Source organism: Glandiceps talaboti, chromosome 5 (genome assembly GCF_964340395.1).
Source record: "Glandiceps talaboti chromosome 5, keGlaTala1.1, whole genome shotgun sequence".
NCBI lineage: Eukaryota > Metazoa > Hemichordata > Enteropneusta > Spengelidae > Glandiceps > Glandiceps talaboti.
In genome coordinates this window covers 24,348,093-24,372,449 of record NC_135553.1, presented here as the reverse complement: position 1 = coordinate 24,372,449, position 24,357 = coordinate 24,348,093, and the positions used below count along the sequence as shown (strand labels likewise).

Sequence of the window (24,357 nt, the reverse complement as noted above, 5' to 3'; positions counted from 1 at the left end):
ATCATTTATGAAGGAATAAAAAATCATGAAATTAATCATCTGAGGTCAGATGATTGTCATTCTTTTCTTGTTTAGATGATTGTCATTCTTTTCTTGTATCAAACACTGCAAACTAAATTTTTGGTATTGTCTATTTTTTTGTAGTATACACAGAAGCCAATATTGTGCATTGTGGTTGCTATGTTTTTAATTTCACCTACACCCACACATTTTGTGGATGGGTTTGCAGACACATCAATAAACCATGATGGCAAGTAATGATTTCAGGAATCTGAATGATATAATGTGTATCCCATTGACATTTTCATTTGTGAGTATTGTGAACTACTGTTTTCTGTGGTCATGTATTACTACCAAACCAGAGTGACTATAGAGTTCAATGTTGTTTATGTCTCACACAAGTGTTTTTGTTACACATTACCAAACAAAATAAAGGCATTGATGGAGCGAAAGCATATAAAATGATACATTTCATCTCACTGTGAACACAAATCAACACCACTGTCATATGAAACAAGGAAGATTCAAACAAACTATCTATTTGTGTTCACAGAGAGTTAAATGTTACATTTCATGTGCATGTGTGCTTTCAGTGAGTGTATTTTGTTTGTGTAATTCGTAATGTAAAATGAAATGTAAAAAAAAAAAAGTTGTGCCTTCTAATTGAATCTCTGTAGTCTTTCTGGTTTGGTAGTACATGTACCTTGTCTATGTTTTCATCTGTATATGTGCACTGCTGTATTCTGGTATCACGTTGTGCATGTAACATTTTCCTCTGTACATGTGGTGACCTGGTGTTACCTGTGGATGTGTATCACGTTATGTATATCAGTGTCTACATAAACCTGTCAGTATGATAATGGTCAATCTGATTAAAATCTGATGTTGTTTTTTTTTCCTGGTCGAACGCCTTTGTTAGAAAGGCGTTCGCCCAGGAAAAAAAAAAAACTCACGTAAAAGACGCAATAACGATGGAATAAAGGTAAATACAGGAAAACGAGCCTATCTAACATCAGATTTTAATCAGATTGGATAATGGTGAACTGCTGTTTTCTGGTACACAGATGTGTATTGAGTTGTGCACATAAACTTTTCATCTGTAAATATCAGTGAACTGCTAATACCTGTGGACATGTATCACACTGTGTACAAGTTTACATTTTCACCTGTATGATATTGATAATGGTGAACTGCTGTTTTCTGGTACACAGACACATATCACATTGTGCATGTCAATTTTTCACCTGTACATATGGTGAACTGCTGTTACCTGTGAATGTGTAACCACATTGTGCATGTTTACAATTTCACCTGTGAATAGAGCAAACTCTTGTTACCTGTGGACGTATATATCACATTGTGAACTTTAATAAATACATTTTCTCCAGTGAACACAACAAACTATGATATATGTCAGGGCTTGAAATTAACTGTTTTCTTTGGTAGTCCTAATGGACTTCTACCAATTTCAGAAATTGGTAGCCCAAGGATGGTGACCAATAGTCCCACATTCCTGAACTGAAAACAGAGTTCCTCTATTGCAAATATGTGTGTTATTAAAACACTTTCATGTCCGTAAATCTTCCATCCTTGAAATCATCACATAATCAGTAGTAGCCTGAGTGGGCTACCAGCTGCAAATTATGGTAGCCCCATGACAAGAATTGGTAGTCTGTGGACATGGGACTACTATTAATTTCAATCCCTGATTGCATAAAGGAAATAGCTCTCTGAAATCACAGGACACTTGCTTTGAACCCTGTCCATGCAACATCAATCATGGCAATTAGCGTACATTGCCAAGTATTTTCATGTACATGTACATGTACACTTCATTAAAATCTGTTTTGTCTTTGGTGCAATGAAATATTACAAAAATTAATACTCTTACTTTCATTTCCTTTTAAACATGGACATGTACACACATTATTTCAACCAACCTGACCCTGTGAAATAAGTGTCATCTTCCAACTTTGTATTTCACCTTTGTGCCTGGTTTGAATAGAGTGGCCTAAGAATGGCTGGCAAATTAAATTTCAGCCCAATCAAGTTTTGGAACTATATATCATGAACAATTCTTAATCTAAACACCTCTAAGAACATCATTCCAATCAAATTTCAGATCGATCTGCTTACATACACACAGACAGACAGACAGACAGACAGACAGACAGACAGACAGACAGACAGACTCAGTTGTGTTAATACTGCAGAATGGACCCCATTTTGGACTCTTTAGCTGGAAAAAACTGATTGTAAAATTGATGACATCACAAAAGGAAAAAAAAAACACTTTAAAATCAGTCTTGAATGTCACTGAAAACAAGTACATCACCTTATGATTAATACAAATTAAATGATATCATAATGGCATAGAATTAAGTCAACTCTGACAGGTAAATATCCCAGGTGCCAAGTAATAGGCTGTTTAACAATTGTGGTATTAAAATAAACAGAGTAGTGCTATGCTTGAAGCAAGCACTACTTTACTTCAGATGAACACTGACAGAAGATTTCAAAGGTCTTTCAACTCTTTATGCATGGCGCCCTTACCTTTGAAAACCAATTGTAAACACACACATAATACATTTACTTGCCTATTAAAATCTCAACAAACAAAAAAAAAGAGAATGAATCAGTTGGCAACCACCTTGTAGGTGCATAACTGTGCACAAGTTTTGTGTGAATGTTTTCTCTTGGGACATCCAAGAGTGATGAATGTATAGTTGTCTGGCAGCCATAACTTCAAAACAGTATAACGGTAATCTCATATGAGTGTCCAGTGTACTTTCCTACAAAATACTACATCGATATGATACCCTATTTACAAAGGAATGCTTCCTAAATATTGGCTACTGGCAACACAAACAGCACACAATCTTTTTTTTAAAATAAAGTATTTACTATTGTTAAAGAGACCAAACCTATAAGCATAAGGTGTGTGAACTTTACTTTCTACTTCTGGTTCCAGTTCAATAAACAATACATACATGTATGTATTCATATTCAATAGTGGACGTATTCATTGATTTATGTCCAAATTGTTATACATGTTGTCCTGAAGATGAAGTATACAGACAAGTACTGGTAGTACTAGTAGTAACCCCAGTACTCTACTAGGTAACAGAGTAGAGTACCAGGGTAGTACTAGTACTACTCATCTATATATAATCTTCTGGATAATGTATTACAAATAATCAAAATATCATAAATTAAATGCTCTTCTTTGTACTTTTCATTTGTTGTGAAAATATATTTTGACGACAATTTTTTGGAAATATAGCCCAAGACCATCTGTAAGAAAATAACAATCCCACAAAGTGGTCCCTCTGGCAAATTCAAGAACTGGGCTATACAAAATGAGTTTTGTCACAGATGGGGAAGAACCAGGGACCAAAGTGGTAAAGGCACATTGCTTATCATTATAACTTTTAAGATAGACTTGCTCAAGTCTCCAGGCTTTTTTCATACTTTATTTGAATATTTGTTTTTACAAAAACATACAACCGCATCCTTTTTTGTGAAGTGATAACCTGTGCAAGTGAATGCAAAATAGTTTTTATGTTGCCATAAAAAATGAATAACCAAAAACATTTGAAGATTATGAAAGTTTAAAAAAACTCCCAAGGGACTAGTGTGTCTACTTTTAAGATTTTGTTAAAGAAGTTTTAGAGAGGAGACACCACTGAAACTTTATTTTCTATACTAGATTTCACTTTAACAGACAACCTATTTTATATTATCTGCTGATGGCTCTTTCTTACTTGTTAACATGCACTTGAAATAATAAGATACTTTTGATTTGACTGCTGGTGACATTTCAGTGAACTGTACTGAGGATATAACTAATTTAATAATTAACCTGAAGAATATTGTCACTTCATTTAACACATTCAGCCTTCCATTTCCCATGTAGCTATGGCAACATGTCACGTGTCCTCTTGCATTCATCAAAACCTAACTTTTAACATATCTACAGTGTAGAAGGTACTGTTCAATCAAAAACATTATGTGTTAATGATAGAAGTTTTGTAGTACATAAAAATATTCAGTTTCGTAATACTAACAACATTTTGTTAATTTTTAAATGTGTATTCCTATTTCTTGACACTTTATTTTTTATTTTGTTTTTTTTTATTTCATTTCTATTTTTTTCTTGGGAATAGTGGTTGTGAGAATCATCTCAATATGTAGTTCTACACACATTCACTAAACTGACTTTCCCAAATGATTGTCAAATACAACTTGGTATATGTAAATTATGTAAATTCAAAATAGCATATGCATAATAAATATCTCATTTACATATACACTGTAGCCTTTGGAAATAACTGTGAATTGATATTCTAAAGAAAACTTTAGCAACTCCCTGATATAAAAGACATTACAGAGAACTATACAACAAAATTAGCATTTAACAGAGACCATGCAGCACTTGAGTATTCTTCAATGTTGTGATTACATGGTGACAGAATTAGAAGGAAACAGCTAGCAGCTGCACTCAGGTCCACAAAGCTGTTTTAATCTCTTTAAGGAACTGTGATGTCAGCACTTCCTATGTTGTCTGGGCTCAACATACATTTTCAGACATGTACACTTACTGTTAAATCACAAGAGGCCAATCTTTGTAAATCAATTGGTAACAGAGAAAATGCTGATCATGAAATTCTGTTTTTTTCCCCATTACAATCCAATCATACTTTCTCATAAAATCATCAGTACAAATTTCTATGAAATATTCAACTTAGATTTAATTTTTACAAGAAAGATCTACCAAGTACTCATTTAATGACACAGAATAACAATCATACAATTATTGTGGTGACATGTTTTAGCTATTCATGACTTTAAAGTAGCATTGACTCTACTTGTGTACATACAACGTGTATAAATATGTACAGGAATCAGCCTGCACTGTATGTTTCACTTCAAACACTCTGGATAAAAGATCTAAGAACAGTCTTCTTATTTACTATGGTAGAAGGACTTAATGGAATAATGTAATGGTTTCCACATCGCTGCACTTTGAAAGCTATACTTGGTGGGTGGATTTCAGATCTCTTAAAATTATAACTGTTCCGCATTCTAAAGAGAGGCACACATCAACATCTTCTCGGTATAACTTATAAGCATTGATATTCTCCCCAGGAAAAACTTTGCATAGTAAGTGGGGAATTTGCATACAAATAAAATATTAAATTAAATTTCTGTTTCTAGTTATTTGAAAAGATCAAAGGAAGGCCCACTGGAATCCTCATGAATGTACTGGGGGTGGGGGGAGGGGGTACAAGACTCATTTCACTATTTTCTTAGTAAAAACAATAGCTGCAACATGCACATTTATCTTTTGTTTGCATTTATATCACTTCTTCTGTATTGCACTACTGCAGCACAGCATTTTCCATTAATTTTTTCAAACGTGTGGGAACCCCAGTAACATAGGAAGAAAGATTTTCATACAATGTCATGTGTATTATGTACCCTAATGTTAGTGGGTACCCTGGTATACAGTATGGGAACTTGGGTTAATTTCACCAACTCACAGGCCCTTAAGTGAATCACAAAATCATTGTAAAAAGTTTCATACCAACAAAACGATAACATTCTCTTTTGTTCAATGCTTGCTCATATGTTGTATGATTTCATCAAACTAAGAAAGTTTTCAAGATTTAGTTTTGGGCCACTTCTTTTCAAGCTGTATTCATTCTAACTCTTGACATGTAGGCAACTTGACATGTACTTCAACTTTTGATGAAACAAGTAACACTACTATACAGTCTGTGCCAGTATCTTTACATTCTTCTACAGTACACTTTGTAGTTTTGAGTTCCATACACAGAATTCTCATCACCATAGAGCATGTCACAAAACCAACACAACAAGATACAATTGGGTGATAATAATGAATAGGTCTGTGAATGCATTAATGCAGTGAGAGTGTTACAGTGTGTTTCATTTCAGCTATGCTATTGTATGCACCGAGTGATTACCTCAAACATAGAACACCTTTACTACGTCATTACATTTCAATTCTTTATTTGTATCTCTATTCAGCTGAGTTCAAATGGTAGACTCTCAATATAAATGACCCCAATTAAACTCTGGGACCAAGTTTGTTTCACCTGGGCTGGACTGTATGTTGTAAAACACGGAATATAGGATCACAATCTATACAATTGAATTAATCCTAGGGTACCTACTTGTGAAGTTAAAAAACAATTTGTTCAGATACCACTCTCTGAGTAAAATCCTGATTGTTAAATGCATATAGCATTAGGCTTGTCAGTCTATACATGGCCATTGTGATCACTGTTGTTAGGCATTCTTTCTGATTGGTTTTAAGTTTTTAGGTGAGATTTGAACCACATCACTTAACAATACATTGACAGAAATGAGTACCTGATAGGAAAAGATAATTTATTACTTTTTTTATGATCAAAGTAATATTTCTTGCTGTAACTAAATACTCATCTTGTTAACAGTCAGCATAGTGTGGAATCCATGCGAATAGAGATTTTGAGTTGAAAACCAAAATTTAAAATCCCCAATCCACATGGATTACAGTGTACAGTCAGCAATGTATGTGAAGACTATTGTAGTACTGGGGAAGTGTTAAAATAGTAAACTTAATAAGATGTGCATGATAATATACATGTATATATCAATTCTGAAAGCTTATATACACTGGTAAATGTACTATAATGGTATTCACCATGCCTTGACAATTGAATTCTATGCTGCTATATCAGTAACTATGACAATTATACAATGCTTCAATATTAGTAACTGTTCACAATCAAAGTTGAGATTCACATTAAAAGCTACAAACAAATTTAGAACAGAACAGATCATCAAATCCTGATTAGATTAAAAATCTATCATAAAATTTTCACTCTACTTCTTAGTCTGACTTCAGAATTATAACAATATTTTATTAGACGGTTCAAAAGAAGTATTATCTGAATACACTTTCAATTGATTCTGCTGTGACCTAATTTACTCTGTATATGGACAATACATGCAGGATCTACAGTGACATGATTATCATTTGTATGTTATGTATGTATGTATTCAACAGCAGCTGCTCTGTACTGGAAAGAAGACATGGTAACAATCAGACTAATCTTACAGACCAAGTCCTAGCCAACATACCAAAGGCTGTAAAGAACCCTCCCCCGGCTACATTATGTACATTCTAGACTTCATATTTTTCACTCCCAAAATTTATGATTCTGTTTTGTTTGCATAATACTATCGCCACAGCTTTTCTCTTGGTAGAAAGAGACATTCACATAATGCAGCTCATTGTACAACCCTGTTACTAGCCAACTTATATTGCGCAATGATGAACTACCCTCTTCATCCAAACACACATCCAGATCGCTGATTTGTACTTTTTCTTGAAGTTTATTCATGAAATTTAAGTTTCAATATTGTTTACATATAATCATTTTTAAATTGTTTGCTTGCATGCTTGTATGTTTGTTTGTTTGCTTGCATGCTTGATTGATTGATTGATTGATTGATTGATTGATTGATTGATTGATTGATTGATTGATCAGCTACATTTAACTGAACAGGTGAATAAATTGATTCTACATGAACTGTTTGTCAATTTTTGTGACAACATACAAGTGATCATGCCTTATGATTGATTATTGAATACATCTAGATAAACACAACACATCCTGTTATGCAATCCAAGTTTAATATTAGCAAGACACCTGACTAATAAAATATGCAATACTTGAATTGATCCCACACATAATTAAACAAGACTCTGAATTTTGAACACATTATATTCCCACAACGTTAAATACCATACTTTCCCTCAGTAGGCTACTTTTGTTATCCACAGTATCATGAAACATTATTATTTACTCTGTCACATTTCAACCATGATTTCGTTTTGAGTGGATGAATTGTGCATGTATATTAAAACTCATGGTATGAAATACCTGATATTTCATTTTAGATTCTCTGCTATCATGATTTCTGTCGTTGATGCATTGGGCAGTGTGCCAAGGTTACATTACAGGCTTGAATGCATCAAACCAAATCAAATTTTTGCTTCAGGAAATGTATATATGATATATCCTTTGGAAATGTTGTATTCGCTGCCATCAGATTAAAGTCTGATCAAGTAGAAAAGACTTAGGCTGTTTTATTCACCATGCTTCTCATGTACTGTTTTTATTCATGCAATTTTTCTTGTACACACATCAGGTGATTTTGACAAAAACAGCATACAAAGTACCTCTAGATTTAAAATAAAAATGCAATGCACAGAACAAAACACTGTAGTCGGTACATATTGTACAGTACTACTTACTACATATGAAATATTGTAAATATAAAGTCCATTTTAATACATCTGATTTCAATTGGCTTGTTTTCCTGTGTTGATATCAAACAAAGCAATAACTAGTTTGCAATTAGCCTAGTAGCTCTAGCATGAATACTGAAATGGCTTATAAATAGGTGACAAAATACAATAGGATGTGAGTGGAGAACCCCACACCTACCTCCTGAGTGAGCCCCTCCCCCCATGTTAAAACATGACAAATATTCAATAACATTAAGATACTTCGGGGATAATAAATTGCCTGTAAAATAACCCCCAAAATTACACACGTTTAATTTTGCTTCTTTCAGCAGTTTCATTGCTAGTTTTACCACAGTACTGTTTGTCTCTTTCATCGATTATTTTGAAACATTTATTCCCTAGTTGCCACTTATTGCAGTCCCTGCTTTATACTACAACTTACAATAATCTAGTTAAAATGATTGTAAAGTATATATAATTCCTTATCCCACAAATCTCTTCTGGAAGACATTAACCATTCCTTCCTTGCTACAAAATGGTTTTATGATACCTTTAATACATCACACCTATACTTGCTTTGTGATGTAAACTGTCAGCATTGCAGTAGGATGAGTCATTAAGAAGTATATGATATTAATACCAAAGCTGATTTTAGAAGCATCAGATAGACCATTAATATACATCTCTCTTGAAATAGATATGCCTCCTAAAAGACTGCCATTGTCAGAAACTTAACTCTGGGAATAATTTGTCATTCATATCAACTCATAAAAGTCTTAATTACATTTTCTTATAGCAGTTGTATTTTTATATAATATCTGTAATAATCAAACTGACAAATTTCTTTCATTGAGATTGGGATTGATCCAAATAGTAGTTACATTGTCCGATATATTGACTAATTTTAGAAATTATATTAAGTCATAATTATTGAGTACTGTACATTCATCATCAAACTTTTTATATTCACTATCCAGACATAGTCTAGTAACTGAGAGTGATAGTCATCATACTGTCATTTCTGTACATCATGTTTTCTCAACACTACTAGTATTTAAGCCAGAGTAACACACACACCAAACAGAAAATAGATTTTAATTTGTTCAGGTAATAGCTGACAAATGCATGGTCATTATACAAACCTGCACTGCAATAATACAACATTTACAAGTGTACAATTTCATATTTCCAGGATAATCAAACTGTTCATCTGCAAAATTGAATTACAATTACGGTATGTTGGACCACAATACTCTCTCTACCTTTGCAATTAAACTTCAAGCAAAAATTTCACAATTTGAATTTCTTTGACGTTGAAAACATTACTTTAAGACGACATGATGTATTATAAATTTCTAGGAAAGTCCTGAACTAACTTCTGTATGATTCTGCAACATCATAAACCACAGCCCTCTTTATGACACCACCCAAAATGTACTCGCCAACAATCATATTTCATTACTTCAGCAGAACTATGTGCTCCGCTTAGCAAGAATAAGATTTGGCTACTACATGTAGTACTATGTTCAATAAAATCTGAGATATTGAGTTAGACTTCTTTCTTTCCATGCAGTTTGGTTTTTATCTAGTTTATTCAGAACAGTTTTTTCCTTTTTCTTTTTCTTCACATTTTCACTATTTCTTCATATCATTCACATATTGTTGGGTTCAAACTTTTTTACCTAATTTCTATTATTTGATATTTATTTTTGCTCATTCATTTTTGTCTTAATTACAGTAATCACACACTGTGGTACAAATCTATTTTAGAAAAAAAGTTGTTATGATTATATGAATAATTTATAAAAATATATTCCTAATACCGGTATCCCCGTATGATCACACACCGCTGAAGGTATAGTATGGTATACACATCCTTACCTAAATTTAGCCTGAAATCCATGCAGATTGGGATTTTAAAATTTGCTTTCCAATCACAAATTTAAAATCCCAATCCGCACGGATTCCAGGTTGACATAAAATATGTATTATTGAAACTCACATGTGGTTGTAAAACTTTACTGCTGAATCAAGGATAACAAATCACTTGGATGTTTATCGATCTTTTCAAACACAAGGCAGAGAAGGGTAAGAAAGTGATATACATATATATTATATAAACAGTACCACATTACCAGGGTACATTATGGTCAGAAATTTTGTCATTATTTACCGTTAAAATTATGGTAAAAAATTGTCATTACTGCTAAATTCTAATACATTTAACATCATTTTTGGAGATGTTTGAAATTTAAAATCATATTTTATTTCATTCTTTTTAAAAATAATTTTCAACGGAAAATATCTCTTAGCTAACTCACCAGACATTTCTTTACGGGCATGGGTACAAAATTAGAAGAGGGGGCTGCTAGTATACTGACGTTATGGAGAGGGGCAACATGTAATGAGGCGGAAAATACTCGGTGGTAAAACACACACAATTATCTTATTTCAATTAACTTTAGCTGCTTTAAAATTACAACCACAATATATAATTAGATGGAACACCCACAACTCGTTAGTTAAATCGATTTTGGCATATTATTGAAAGTTCAATACGTTCAAATTATTGCCAACCAGGTCTGTCGTCGGCGCCCAATTTTCCCGCTGGTTTAACTTTGACTGGCTTACCTGTTTTCCCGGAGTGTCTTTCACAGACAGTAACTGCTCTATCACAGAATCTACGTCAAGGTCTTGTTTCTTATTCATAGTTGAGAGTCAAAAGTCTAAAAAAAATATATATATAATGTAGAAACAGCCAAACGGTCACACGCAGCTACTGTAAACGTCAGGACAGCAGGCTCGGCGAACTGCAGCTCGGTCTGTTCACTGTCGAAAAGTATATATATCGACGCGACGACAGGCTGGTAAAATGTTTCACCGGGAAGCCGCCATAATCAAGTAAATTTGAGGCTTATTGCCGACACATCTTCAATGAGGCAATGTATAACGTGTTCTAGTACCAAGAGTTGCAGTTTCCACAGAAGATTACAGCGTCGAGAACAGACAGATAGTTACGAGTTGTACCTCAGAGCTCTCTGTGTTTTCACGTTGGTCGTGATTGACATAAATACAGGAACGACACACAGACACAGAGCTCGGCACTGGACCTGGATCGTCACATGCTAGTTACTATGACGACAGTAGTACACCCACAACAGCTCAGGGCTTCAACAATGTTTATAAACCATACCCACAACAAAAGTGTTATGATGAACAACGAAATCAAAGCCGAATCCTTTGTAACTACAGAATAAATGATCGGTCGACTTTGTCCAAACGAAAATGCATAACAGTAAAGTGACCTTTAATTACTGAAATGCGCGAGCGCCATGTATGTGTTCACATGTAAGCTTATGCTATGGCGATATCCTAGGCCAATGCCCTGCGCTAAAGTACTAGTGTAAAACGTATCCGTGACTTTGAGTCTGACGATATCCTTCACTAAATAATCAGATTCAAAGCCACGGATAACCTCTAGACTGACTACTGAGGACGATATTTATTTAGGTTAAATTACGAATAATCCATATTGTCACCATCTTTTTTCATGATGTAGGCTATACAACCTACAGGTAAGCTTAAGTTATAATACAACCTTTCGATTCATTTACAAACATGTAATTTTAAATTGTCCAATTTCGTTAATTAGCCTATAGTATATGCTCAGAGTAAATCTAAGCTGTTTGAGGCCTCTAGCTAATTTAGCCAATTTCTGATTAGTAGGCTTATATTAGGCCCTATTCGTTTGATCCCGGTATTATTTGCTGACAAAAAAAAAACGTTTCCAGCGTCAAGAACTAAAAAAAAGATTGTTGCGCTGTAAGCTCAGAAACTAGCCAGAAATGTCAAATCCCCAGGTATGTGTGTTTCTGCCGCTGCCACCAACGGCGGTGGCGGTGGCACATAAACTTTTACAGTATTGGCAAATGATGAATCAAACTGAAACACCACCATCAAATCAAATTACTAACAATACTGACCTGACTTAGTATAGTACCTTGAATGAATCCTGTAAGTTTTCGTAATGATAATATAATTCTAGTCCTGCTTACATGACGGTGCACGAGTCTGTATTACTGACTTGACTCGGGGAGGGACAATTGTCAGAATCGAGTCCCGAATTCCTACGTATGCAAGCAGGACTAATATAATTCGAAATGGTATGGCGGCATGCAACAAATTTACTTTGTGAAGTTTTCTCAGTTCTAGTTTCCTAAATTCAAGTTTAAGGTTGTGATCAGGAAAGGGTATTGTTATCACCTTGGCTTGACATGTTAAAATAACATCGGATAGTGTTCTAGGGTGGGGGGGGGACCCAAATTTTAACTAGTATTCCTTGAAACGTTAAAATAGCTTCGGAAAGCGCATTCTTCTAGTTCTTGAATTTCAAAAAAGTTCAGGGGTATCCCTAGTCTTGTGCTAGACGTTCGGGCTTTCTTCCGATACAATAAGCGAACGAAGTTCGCGTGAGGGCTTGATGGTTGGTCGTATGTTGTATCGAAAGAACATCCGAGGTCTAGCAGATAGACTAGGGTATCCCCTACACTGCTCACTTGTATTTTGATTCAAATTTTGCCTCGTATTACTTTCTCGACATGTTAAAATACGACCAGAAAGCATTCTTTTAGTCCTTGAATTTCAAAAATCTCCAGGGACAGGAGGGGAAACCCCCCCCCTGGCTCCCTCAAACTTCTATTCAACTTTTACCGTCTACTTTCCAATTTTACTAGCTACTTTTGAAAGAGGCCATGGTTTACGACGATGACCACTTGACATGATCAGACATACATACATAGCATCTTTTCGTGATTCTATTTATTGCTAAAATGAATACTTTGAAACCGACATTTTTTGATGTTTAGCCAAGTAAGTTTATTCTTCAATACATCATGAATTACTTCAGAGATGCCTCTTACATACAATGAAATCAAAAGATTCTGTAAACAAAATCCCTTGGAAAAAAGGAAGTTAGTTTCACCAAGATCTATAATTGAGATTCATCCGTTGTTTTTATGTATTCATATCATTACGGGGGTGATTACTATGAGATTGAGATTGAGATTTTAGATTTATCGTTTTGTTGGCATTTTGAACGCCGTTTTGGGGGGCTTGTTCAGCGCCTTTGAAAGTTACTATGTGATTGATTGATTGATTGATTGATTGATTGATTGATTGATTGATTGATTGATTGATTGATTGATTGATTGATTGATTGATTGATTGATTGATTGATTGTTTGATTGATTGATTGATTGATTGATTGATTGATTGATTGATTGATTGATTGATTGATTGATTGATTGATTGATTGATTGATTGATTGATTGATTGATTGATTGATTGAATGATTGATTGATTGATTGATTGATTGATTGATTGTCCTGACTGAAAAAATGACATTTGCCATAAGCAAAGCTCTAGGGCATGTAGTCGATAAACATAAAGTGTGCGATGACATTCTACAAAACATTAAAACTGTTACACGCTATCTGGAACTACATTATAGCATATAGTACGAGACGCATATAAGTGCGACTGCACAAAGTCTAAATATCACGTGTGATATTAATTACTAACACGTGATACGGATATTTTTTCTTTCTTCTCCTTTTAAACACAGATTCAAACATATTTGCATTCATGTAGAAGTGTATCTTGCAACAGTATGGTTGCCATACGAGAAAATAATGACATCGTTATCATTGATTATTACAAGAGATCATCTCCAAAAGTCTTCGTAACGAAGGGAGAGTTGTCCCTTGGAACATCCATACACAAATCTGGAAAAAATATTATATAAGTAATCAACTTAGTGGCAATGGATGATTGCACAAGGTATTCTTTCTATCTGCTTGTTCGGGTTGAAAAAGAATTGTCAAATTGGGCAAAATTCGTTATGTCTGATTGGAATGTGAAGACCCATGGAGAGGTGTGTTTTTTATCCAAGTGTCTGTTTGGTTTGATAACCAGACAGAGAGAAAGAAAAATCGTTCACATTGTTTAGGGTTATGGTAAGGAGCTAGACTAGGTATGAATCAAATCGCTGCTGACAAACTAGTGAATCATATACACCTGTCAAATGAGAGAGAATACAAAAATACATGACATGACTAAAAGACAAGTAAATTCACAGCCTTTAAGTTTACCTTATTGAATATTTAAAAAAAAATATTTAGGGTCTGCGGTTTAGACAAGGGCATGTCTCCTTTGCCTGAAACACACCATGTATCACTTTTATTTGGCCTAAAGTGCCGTAAATGACTTATATTCAACAATATATTGGCAGATTATTGCATGAGTCTCTGTGTGCAGACTGACATGTACACACACTTTATAATTAACTAAATGACGGGATTAGAATATACCACATATAGCACACGATGTATAATATAGCCTCTGTGGTAGGCCGGATAGTTGACGGGACCAAGCATTCTCTATCTTGCCAAGTCGACTAGCCAGGCCTCTAAAGACACTGTATGGCGCTACCACAGATTACACAAGTTTACTCGAAAACTCGGTGATATTTTCAGTTTGGCCTTTTTTATTAAAATGACACATTATGTATTAAGCTTACAAGGAAATTATAGAAATAATAAGGGAGAAAACCATTGAAGTTGGATCCTTTGCTCCCTGTTGCCGAAATATTCTCTTCTTCGCTAAGTCAAACCAGAAATCATATCCTTTTAAATTTCTTCATGTGGAGTATGGAATTGGACGCAGTATCGTATGCGTCATCAGCACAGCACTCATCCACAAATTTACCATTCTGACTTAGGTGAACATAGGGGAACATTTCTTCTTCGCTCTGACGACCCAGTTGACTGTTTAGTATTACAAAGAATCAACTGTAGATCTGGGTGTCACGAGATGCATGGTCTGTGTATCAACATGTTGCAGTTGACAGTCAAAAGGTTAAACAAACGTAATTAAACCGATGGAATAAAAACAAGAGTATGCCGTAAACACAAATAGGGGGCGCCATAAATACCATGGATGTGTATATATGTATCCATATGGTATATATGTGTTCTTTTACATAACAGTATATACGTATACCCACATGCCATGTATGTGTATTTGTTCACATATATTCATAAATATACTACAAGCTAAATACAACTTTGCTGGTAATCCAATGTATTACGTACAGCTTTTGTTCCAAACACAAACTTGAAATTTGTGACTTGACATTTTCACCTCAGATGCCATAGATGGAGACGGAGTGCGATACAAACTTCCAGTCACACACATCCCCTCATTAGGCTCACGTGTCCGTAAGGTCATTAGTTTTGAATAATTGCTGACAAATGGTTCTGAACCCGGATTAAACCAAGTACAACATTTGAAACAATACCCATCGGACTAAAGTAATTGATGAGGTCGTTTTCCTGAAGACTGTTATCTCTCTTATCTTAGATCTCGTTCTGTGTACGAAGTTCATTTTGGGTTTTTCTAGCTGTTGCTGTGTGCCGTCGAGCATTTCTTTTCTATTCTCGAGATCTTGAATTTCTCTTGTAATTCGTCTTGTTTATCATAAACTTCCCTCTGTTTCTGTTCAAGTTCTGTCTTCCATTTGTTCAATTCGTCATTCTTTTGAATAATACTTTTTTCATGATTCTCTGTTGAAATGATGAAAAGAAAGGAATCATACATGAATGATGGGTTGTCTTTTGATCAGCAATACATTACTCTAGGCATAGTACAAACGAATACAATGAGTGAATTTAAGTACTGAAAAGATATTATATCTTTGGATATCTTATTTGACAAGAAAAGACTTTCTACCTTACCTTGGGTACATGTTGTTAACATTGACAAAGAAACTTGTCTTGAGAAAATCATTTTCAAGGTAACATAAGTGGATTATACGATAAGTTTGCTATCACTGCTAAAACAGCCATCGATCGTGAATTGTATTTGAACAAGTATTTGACTGTGAATTGCTTGGCTATTTTTGTCCGAAGATATCCGGTTTATTCTGTCTACGTGAACGTTCTTTTCTCCATTCCAGTGTAAGGTATCTCCATGGCAGTTTTATTATAGCTAGCATTTTAGTCTGAACGCATTAATACTTTATCTACACTTGCCAGTAACATTTAGTTTGAGCACAAGTCATCCCATTTTATATCCGGTCGATTTAAATAGCCTGTTCATACTTTGTATTTGATATAAGAGACGTAATTTCATTTAGGAATAACGTTCTGTAATCATTTAAATTATTTGATAGTGTTTTGAAAGTAAATTCGTGTTTGCTGTTTGTACTGAACTTTTTATGTTTTGTATCAGCTGTTTATTTATGTTGATAAGTGAGAATACATTGTCATTTCATATAAATTATTCAGAGTCTCTTGTAATCTATTATTGTAAGTTTTGTTTTGAACGGCCAAATAGTGCCCATATGGTGTATTTTGTTGTGGCAAAGCTGAAAGATATTATGCGGATGTGCACATGGTAAATGACTTCTCCTGAAGTTTAATTTCGTTCCAAAAAATCCCGAATAAAGAGCAAAACATTTCAAGACTTTCAGACCTTTGATGTTTAATTGTTGGTGCAATGTTTGAAACGTTTCAAACATTGCACCAACAATTAAACATTTTATCCCGCAACTTAAATGTTATCACTCGAAAATAAAGTTTGGGCCACACGAATAACAATTTTCGTTTCGCAAATTAATTTTCTGCTCTGTAAAAAGAATTTATTTGTCACAGAAATTGTTGTTTTTTGCTTTTATATTTCTATATTGACCCAAGAAATTAATGTTTTGTCATATGAAATAAAAGTGTTATCCTTTTATTAAATATTTTGCCCTCAAAAATAAATTATTTATAGCACAAATTTAGTTTTCGTCTGTCACCTGTGGGCCACCGTACATCTGTCAGTCATGTAATCACTCAGTTTTGAATGACACTAGATCGGACCGTGGGCATATTATAACTAATAACTCTGAAATGATTATAAATTGTTGGGTTGCTGTAGAAAATGATCCCTTAGTACCGTTATTGCTGAGTACTAGTATACTTAACATTCACTTGTGATATTGGAACTCAATCCTGACATTGTGTTTAACCGTTAGTTAGGCATAATAAACAAACAATTGGGCAAAAGGAAAAAAGAATGTTTATTTCTGATAACATGATTTCAGAAAATAGGGTAGGGAGATCGGAATTTACAAAACACTTTATTTTTTTTAATTTGGTTATCAATCTTTTTAAAAATTTGGTAAATCTGAAATTCCAAGTCAAAACTAAATTTGATGGTACTAGTTACTTTTTTACTCCACTGGAAAACTCAATTATAATGTGGAACTCTCTCCCTCTCAGAGATGTTTTGTCATATGTCCAGAGTTTGTCTGCAAAATAAAAAAAGACTGGTCAGTGAAATTAAATTGCGCCCTCTGAGGCAGAGAGTTGCAAATATTGAAATTAAAAGCAACTAATATCATCGAATTTAGTGCTTGATAATTAAAGGTCGATTAGCAAATTAGCAAATAAAGTTTGCTCTTGCAAAACAAAAGTTTCGTTCATACTATTATAAGTTTGCTCTTGAAAAACAAATATTTCTTTCAAAGTATTAATATAATTTGTTCTTGGGAGAAAAGTTTTGTCGAGTTTATGGTGTCATTTGTGGGCCACCTTACTCTCTCTGTCTCTGTCTCTGTCTCTGTCTCTGTCTCTGTCTCTGTCTCTGTCACTGTGTCTGTGTCTGTGTCTGTGTCTGTGTCTGTGTCTGTGTCTGTGTCTGTGTCTGTGTCTGTGTCTGTGTCTGTGTCTGTGTCACTCTTTCTCTTTCTCTCTGTACGTTTGTCTCTCTCTCTCTTTAGAATAAATTGTATTATTAGGGAGCCTTCCGTAATTACAACATCATTTTAAATGCACTCTTGATCCGCGTTGTGTAGTTTTTTTCTAATTGCACTCACTGCATGTGTTCAAAACTGTAGAGTATGCATCATGTTCTCTATATATTGTATCGATATTTATTACTCTAGTTATTATTACAAATTGTATAATCATTTATTCAAAAACGTTTAATTATTGCTGAGTAAGCACATATATTAAAGTACCACAGCTAACAGTAGAAGATGTAACTTTTATTGGTAAAGTACATTTCAGTTAAAATAGTGAAGCGTAAACTCAATATTTGGTGTGCTGTCAGGGAAGGTACGCAGAAAAAGGAAAGCGAGAGCTATTGTATAAATATAGGAAAGGGGTAGACGAAGAAGTAACTCGGTACCCTCATCTTTAATTGCGCCCTCAGAGGCAGAGACTTGCAGATTGAAGGTCGATTAGCAAATTAGCAAATAAGCTCTTGGATAACAACATTTTTGTGCATACTATTATAAGTTTGTATGTAGTATTCTTACTTGTCTGTGGTAGCAGTGAATACAACAATCACAAGGAGAACAGAAAATACTTGAAGAAAACTTATAGAAAGAAAGTAGAAAGCAATTTCTTCTCGTTCTAGCTAGGCAAAGATACTTAATCGGATATAGGATTGGTTGTGTTTGACAGTCATTATGACTTTTGTTGTAAACACAATTCCATCTCGTTCTTTAACTCCCAAATACCTATATACATTATCACCCTCTCCTCAACCGTCAACTACCACATACCCAGGATACATTATCACCCTCTCCCCAACCGTACGTCAATGAAGCACGAGATGATCAAGCAATATGTCAGAATGTACAGGATGAAAGCCGGGCTAGATTCTATAGTTTGATGAAACCGTAACAGCGCTTATAAAAGGCTACGCTATAAAATGACGAAAGAACAAACTGATCCCGTGAAGAAGTGAAACTGGGGAGACGACTCGAAATGAAAAATGAAACATAAGACAACCAAGTCACAGTGTTGTGTTAGCATTGTTGTCCATAATCGAAATCGATCTGAAGAGGTAACTCCAAAGTTGAAGATCAAAGACATACACGGAGTTGTTCCTGGAAATATAGAAACGTCATTGAAATGAGGTAAAAATAAATACACGCGTGTGGCATGAAAGTTGTTAAAAGAATGACGTCATGCCAACAAAAAAGTATAAAAGGGATATTCACAGAAAATATTATCTTTCTTATGAAACTACAGTTCGTGATCGATATTGCCCTGAACTTCCATGCAATTATTGTTGTCATGAGTGAGCCAGCTACTAATGTCCAGTTAGTTTGAGTGAAGGAAGACGTGAGTACGAGTGTAACAAATGAAAAGATGGAACAGGGATACATTTTAAAACCCGGTAAAAGCTTACAACAATGTACTGGAAAAAGAAAATTTTCAGCAGACGACAGGCTCGCCAATATAATGTAATTACTTCACCTCTTTTTTTTTCACTGTGTATTTAGATGATCTCAGTAAGAATCTTTCAACACTTCCCTATGGCTGCCTTCTCGGTGGCTATAAAGTGAACCATTTAATTTATGCTGATGATTTAGTTATTATATCTACTGGAGCCTATGGCCAGCAGATGCTTGCTAATACTTGTGGCCACTATGGTGAAATTAATTATACTTTTCAATGAAAAAAAGACAGTTTGTATGCTAATTCAACCTAATGTACGTAGGCTCAGACCAGTTGTAATTTACCTAAATGGTAGATTGCTGAATTACGTCGATGTTTACAAATACCTTGGTCACTTGATCACCTGTGACCTCAAGGATAATGAGGACATCCGGGCTCAGACTCGACTTTTTTTTATGTCAGAGGTAATGCTCTAATTCGTGACTTTAAATTTGCGTCCCTCTCTGTTAAATGTAACTTATTTTCTCTCTTTTGTGATATTCCTTATTGTTCTTATTTGTGGAGTATTTTCTCTGTAAATACTTTTAATGCAGCCAAGAGAGCTTCCTCACAGATTTTCCGTAAATTGTCAGGTGTTAAACATTCTTTTATTCAGAGCAATAGCGCAATGTTTGTCAACTTTTCGATTTTAACCTTTGATGAAATCATTAGGAAAAAATCTCCTAGCTTTCTGAGCAGATTGCATCTCCCAAGTAACCCGTTTGTGGTTGCTGTTTTATCTCTGTCAGTGTTAACACACAGTGCTTTGTGGAGTATTTGGAGTAAGCGTCTATTTTAATGTATTTTGTCTGTTGTTTGTTTTGGTATGGATTATTTTCTATAATCTGAAATAAAGTGATAATAATGACACTGATTTTCAAGTTGATCATTCAGTCAGCAAATATATAGAACTGCGCCAAGAGCCAAGAAAATTGTTGTTACAAACGTATGAAATGTTCGTTTGCTTCAGTGTTTACAAGATAGGTGTTTGACAGAAAGATCGTGATTGCATTACATAGAATAAAATATATAAATGATCTTGGAACTCAAAACATTCATTAGATCGACGTATGATACTTTGAAAAACATCGAGTTTTCATACTAGAAATACCAAAGAAGGATGGCCGTCAATATATTTAGGAAATATGTAAACACAATTCAATATAGGAAGCTTAACGTAGTATGTGCCTCAGACATAAAGGTGTTAAACTTTTGCAGGAAAACTCAAATACGTTTTCAGTTAAGAAGCATGTGAGGTCACCGTACACTTCTTAATCTAAGAAATTGCCATAGAATATCGTGTTAACACTATGAGAAAATAAAAAGATTGTCGGTTGATTATGAAACGAAACGGTGAATCTTAAACTTTTAGTATTTCAATGTTTCATTAGTTTGAAAATGTTAATTCATCAGTTTTCTTTTGCGTTATTTTGTCTTTTTTTGAGCGATTTAGTTGAACTGAATTTAAAGAATTAAAAAAAACACCCAAAGCATGGCTTTTGAATCCAATTTTATTGATTTGGTTTGATTATATATTTTAAATTAAGACCACAGGTGCAAACTCAAGCACAGGGCAGTCGAGACACGATACTTTTTGAACATGTGCATCCTGCAGAATCACACTATAGTAACACGACTGAGTAACTTGAAGTTGAACACTGAGGACGCTATTTCCCAGGATGCCCGGTCAAATCTATGAGCAATCAATTACGTCATTACTATGGCGGCGACCACTGTGAGGAAACCCTCTCCCGAGAAATGTCTCCGAAGTTTACACTTTCGCGACTTTATTTGTTGACCACTGAACGAAGATCGAAATGAGTGTGCGGCAGAAGCTGAAAGCCGCTGCATCGGATGGACAGATTGATCAATCCGATCATTTTAAAGCCAGGAAAAATGGCCCAGAGGATAGCGAAGGAGAGTTGGACGATGATTTCAAAGCTACAACACTACCGAGGCATGTGAAGATCAATCGAGAGAGCTCATCAACACAGGTGCAGGTAAGGGGAGAGGAACATGGAAAACGGCAAAAGTCAAACAAGAAGGGACGGTTAAGACCGATGACTAGATTTATGAAGAAATGTTTCGATCAGTATATTTTAGGTAAAAAACCTCAACCAAAACTGGCTTACTATAATACAGCAGAAAACCCCTCTAAAACCAGTTCCGCCCTCCCTAAACAACAACACCAGTATGAGAAAAACAAGGGATATACTAAAGTACCGAGCTACAAACCGGGTGTTGAAAATGGAGAGTCTGTCGAGACGGAGAATCTAAATACGGAGCTATCAACAACGAACACCACTTCGCCGCAACATTCCCCGAAATTGAACGGCGATGATCGAAGCCTACCAGCGACTCCTGCTCTTTGTGGTTTGCGAAACCTCGGAAATACCTGTTTCATGAACGCAATCGTGCAATGTTTGTGCAACACAGACTCACTAGCTGAATATTTTGTCACGGACGCATACAAAACTGACTTGAACAACAAGCACAATAAGAAAAACAGTCGTAAATTTGGCAGCAAGGGCGAAGTAACCGACCAACTTGCAGTTGTGTTGCAAGCGATCTGGACATCACAATATGGAGCTGGGCTGAGTCGTGATTTCAAATCCGTTGTTTCGAAGTACGGGTCACAGTATAAAGGTAGCAATCAACACGACGCTCAAGAATTTCTCATGTGGTTATTAGACAAAGTTCATGAGGATCTTAACTGTGCTACGAAGAAGAAATACAAACCTAGAAAGGTAGGTGTGCAAGGAAACAAAGTAATGCCCCCCCCCCTTTCCCCTCCACTGCCTGTGCATAAACAGTGTGTATCAAACACCTGTCTTTATTGACATATGGAAACCTGTTATTGCACTTTATCCCGTCCAGTTTACACTAAGTCTTGTTTTGAACACGTACACACAGTTATCCGACCCTGTAGATATGTTCGCATTTTAAAAAAATAGAAAAACATATATCGTAACCATAAAGCATGATTGTTATTTGTCATACATATAGTGAATAGTGACAAATTGGGATATTTAGAGGGTAGAGTCACAGGAAGTTATATTAGTCATTTTTTGGTCAAATTAGGCAAAATAAAAAGCATGTTTGTTTCCGATAACATGACTTCAGAAAGTAGGGCAGAATTTTATTCTATTTTAGTTTAAATTTTTAAAATTACTTTGACCCCCAAGGTGAGATACTTCTTTGAGTCGTTGGTCCCAATACTTCCGTGATAGTTTGATGACGTATACATTGTAAAAGAAGTAAATGGAGACAGTTGTAAGTTAAATAGACAAACACATTATGCAGACTGTATTGTTTTAGTCCAAAAAGACCTGGTTTCTCTCTGGAATATGATTTTTTTTTAAAAGCGTGACCACTTGGGGCAATGGCATGAAGGTGTACATGGAAATAGAAATAAATTGTTACCATTTTCTGTTTTTGCATGCAAAAAGGTGTTTAGGGCCGCGGCTTAAACTTTGGGTTATCAGAAACACCACTGATTTTTTTATTTGGTCGTATGACATGACAACATCAGGGTTCTAGATAGTGGATTGATTGGATTATATGCCAAATTATTAATGTTTAGTTTAGCATGAATAGAATTCAGAATTGAAAGTGAAGTTACTGTGTCATGATTTACGACAATATAGCAGTGACCTCCATCAATTGATGTCTTTTGAAATGATCAAGTTGACCTTGGGGTCACACTAATTAGACATCAAAACACTAGCAAATTATTCCATTCTTTACTTCTCAAAATTGAAACTATGGCTGGTAGGAATTTTGTTTCATTGTGAAGCCTGGTGAGTGAACTCAGTCAGTCATAATGTGTACAAGTATTGAAGACACAGACAATGAGGACAGGTTATTGTCTACATTCTATTCACAGGATTATCAGATCTCAAAGACTATTCACTTGATTTGAATGGCATGAAGAATATAAATATATTCTATACATATTGTGATTGTGTGCCAACATTGTATTTGACACTATGTACCATTAATATCATCTGGTGTTCCTTCATATGTCCATAAATGGCAGATGTGTGTGGTACCAAAAAATGTACAAGTCAATGACAAAACAATGAAATGTACATACCTCTTTGTCCTATGACCTTGTGGAATAATGTCATAACTATTCTAGCAATGAACTTAAATTTATTTGACATATGGCCTCCAAAACTCTTAGATTTGCAAGACTGAAAAGAAGTAAGAAGATACTTGTAGATTAGATTATTAGACTAAAACTGGCTTAATTTCTTCATGGGTCAGATCAGGCCGATACAAAGAATAAATGATAGGATATTTTTGTGATTGTGCTGTGTGTACATGTACATGGGTTGTACACATACATGTAGGTGTGATGATATCGAGTGCATTCTATTGGCATATGAATGTAAATACAGGTACATGTATCATAATTACAAACTAACTAATGACATTTTTCAGTCAAGCATCACTTCCTGGGTGCAATGACCATTTGAATGCCAATGTGTAAAGAGATCTTGAGATTTGATGAAGTATATATGTAGCACTAGACTAATGTAGACCACAGTAACCCATTATGTGTACATGTAGAGCTATACATGTGTATAACAGTGGATTCTGAATAGGGCACCTACATGTATATGTATAGTTATTGCAACCCTAAGTAACCCACAGACTTGGCTATCTGGTGTGACATCTTTTCTTGACGTCTTCTGGCAAACAACATTGTCAATAACTGGTACATCAAACTATGTCATTTACATGTAATTAAAA

The 24,357-nt window shown here is 34.8% G+C and overlaps 2 protein-coding genes across 2 annotated transcripts in view; one reads left to right on the top strand and one right to left on the bottom strand.

Moving 5' to 3' along the window:
* LOC144434968 (uncharacterized) overlaps positions 1 to 11,364 on the bottom strand; it is a 40,085-nt gene extending 28,721 nt beyond the window's left edge. Inside the window, exon 1 of the mRNA XM_078123498.1 lies at positions 10,958 to 11,364. Within this exon, the coding sequence (XP_077979624.1) occupies positions 10,958 to 11,035 (78 nt within the window). The 5' untranslated portion in view covers positions 11,036 to 11,364. The remainder of the gene's footprint in view (positions 1 to 10,957) is intronic.
* Positions 11,365 to 21,326: 9,962 nt separating this feature from the next.
* LOC144435990 (ubiquitin carboxyl-terminal hydrolase 43-like) overlaps positions 21,327 to 24,357 on the top strand; it is a 47,549-nt gene continuing 44,518 nt past the window's right edge. The window contains exon 1 of the mRNA XM_078124646.1: positions 21,327 to 22,346. Within this exon, the coding sequence (XP_077980772.1) occupies positions 21,417 to 22,346 (930 nt within the window). The 5' untranslated portion in view covers positions 21,327 to 21,416. The remainder of the gene's footprint in view (positions 22,347 to 24,357) is intronic.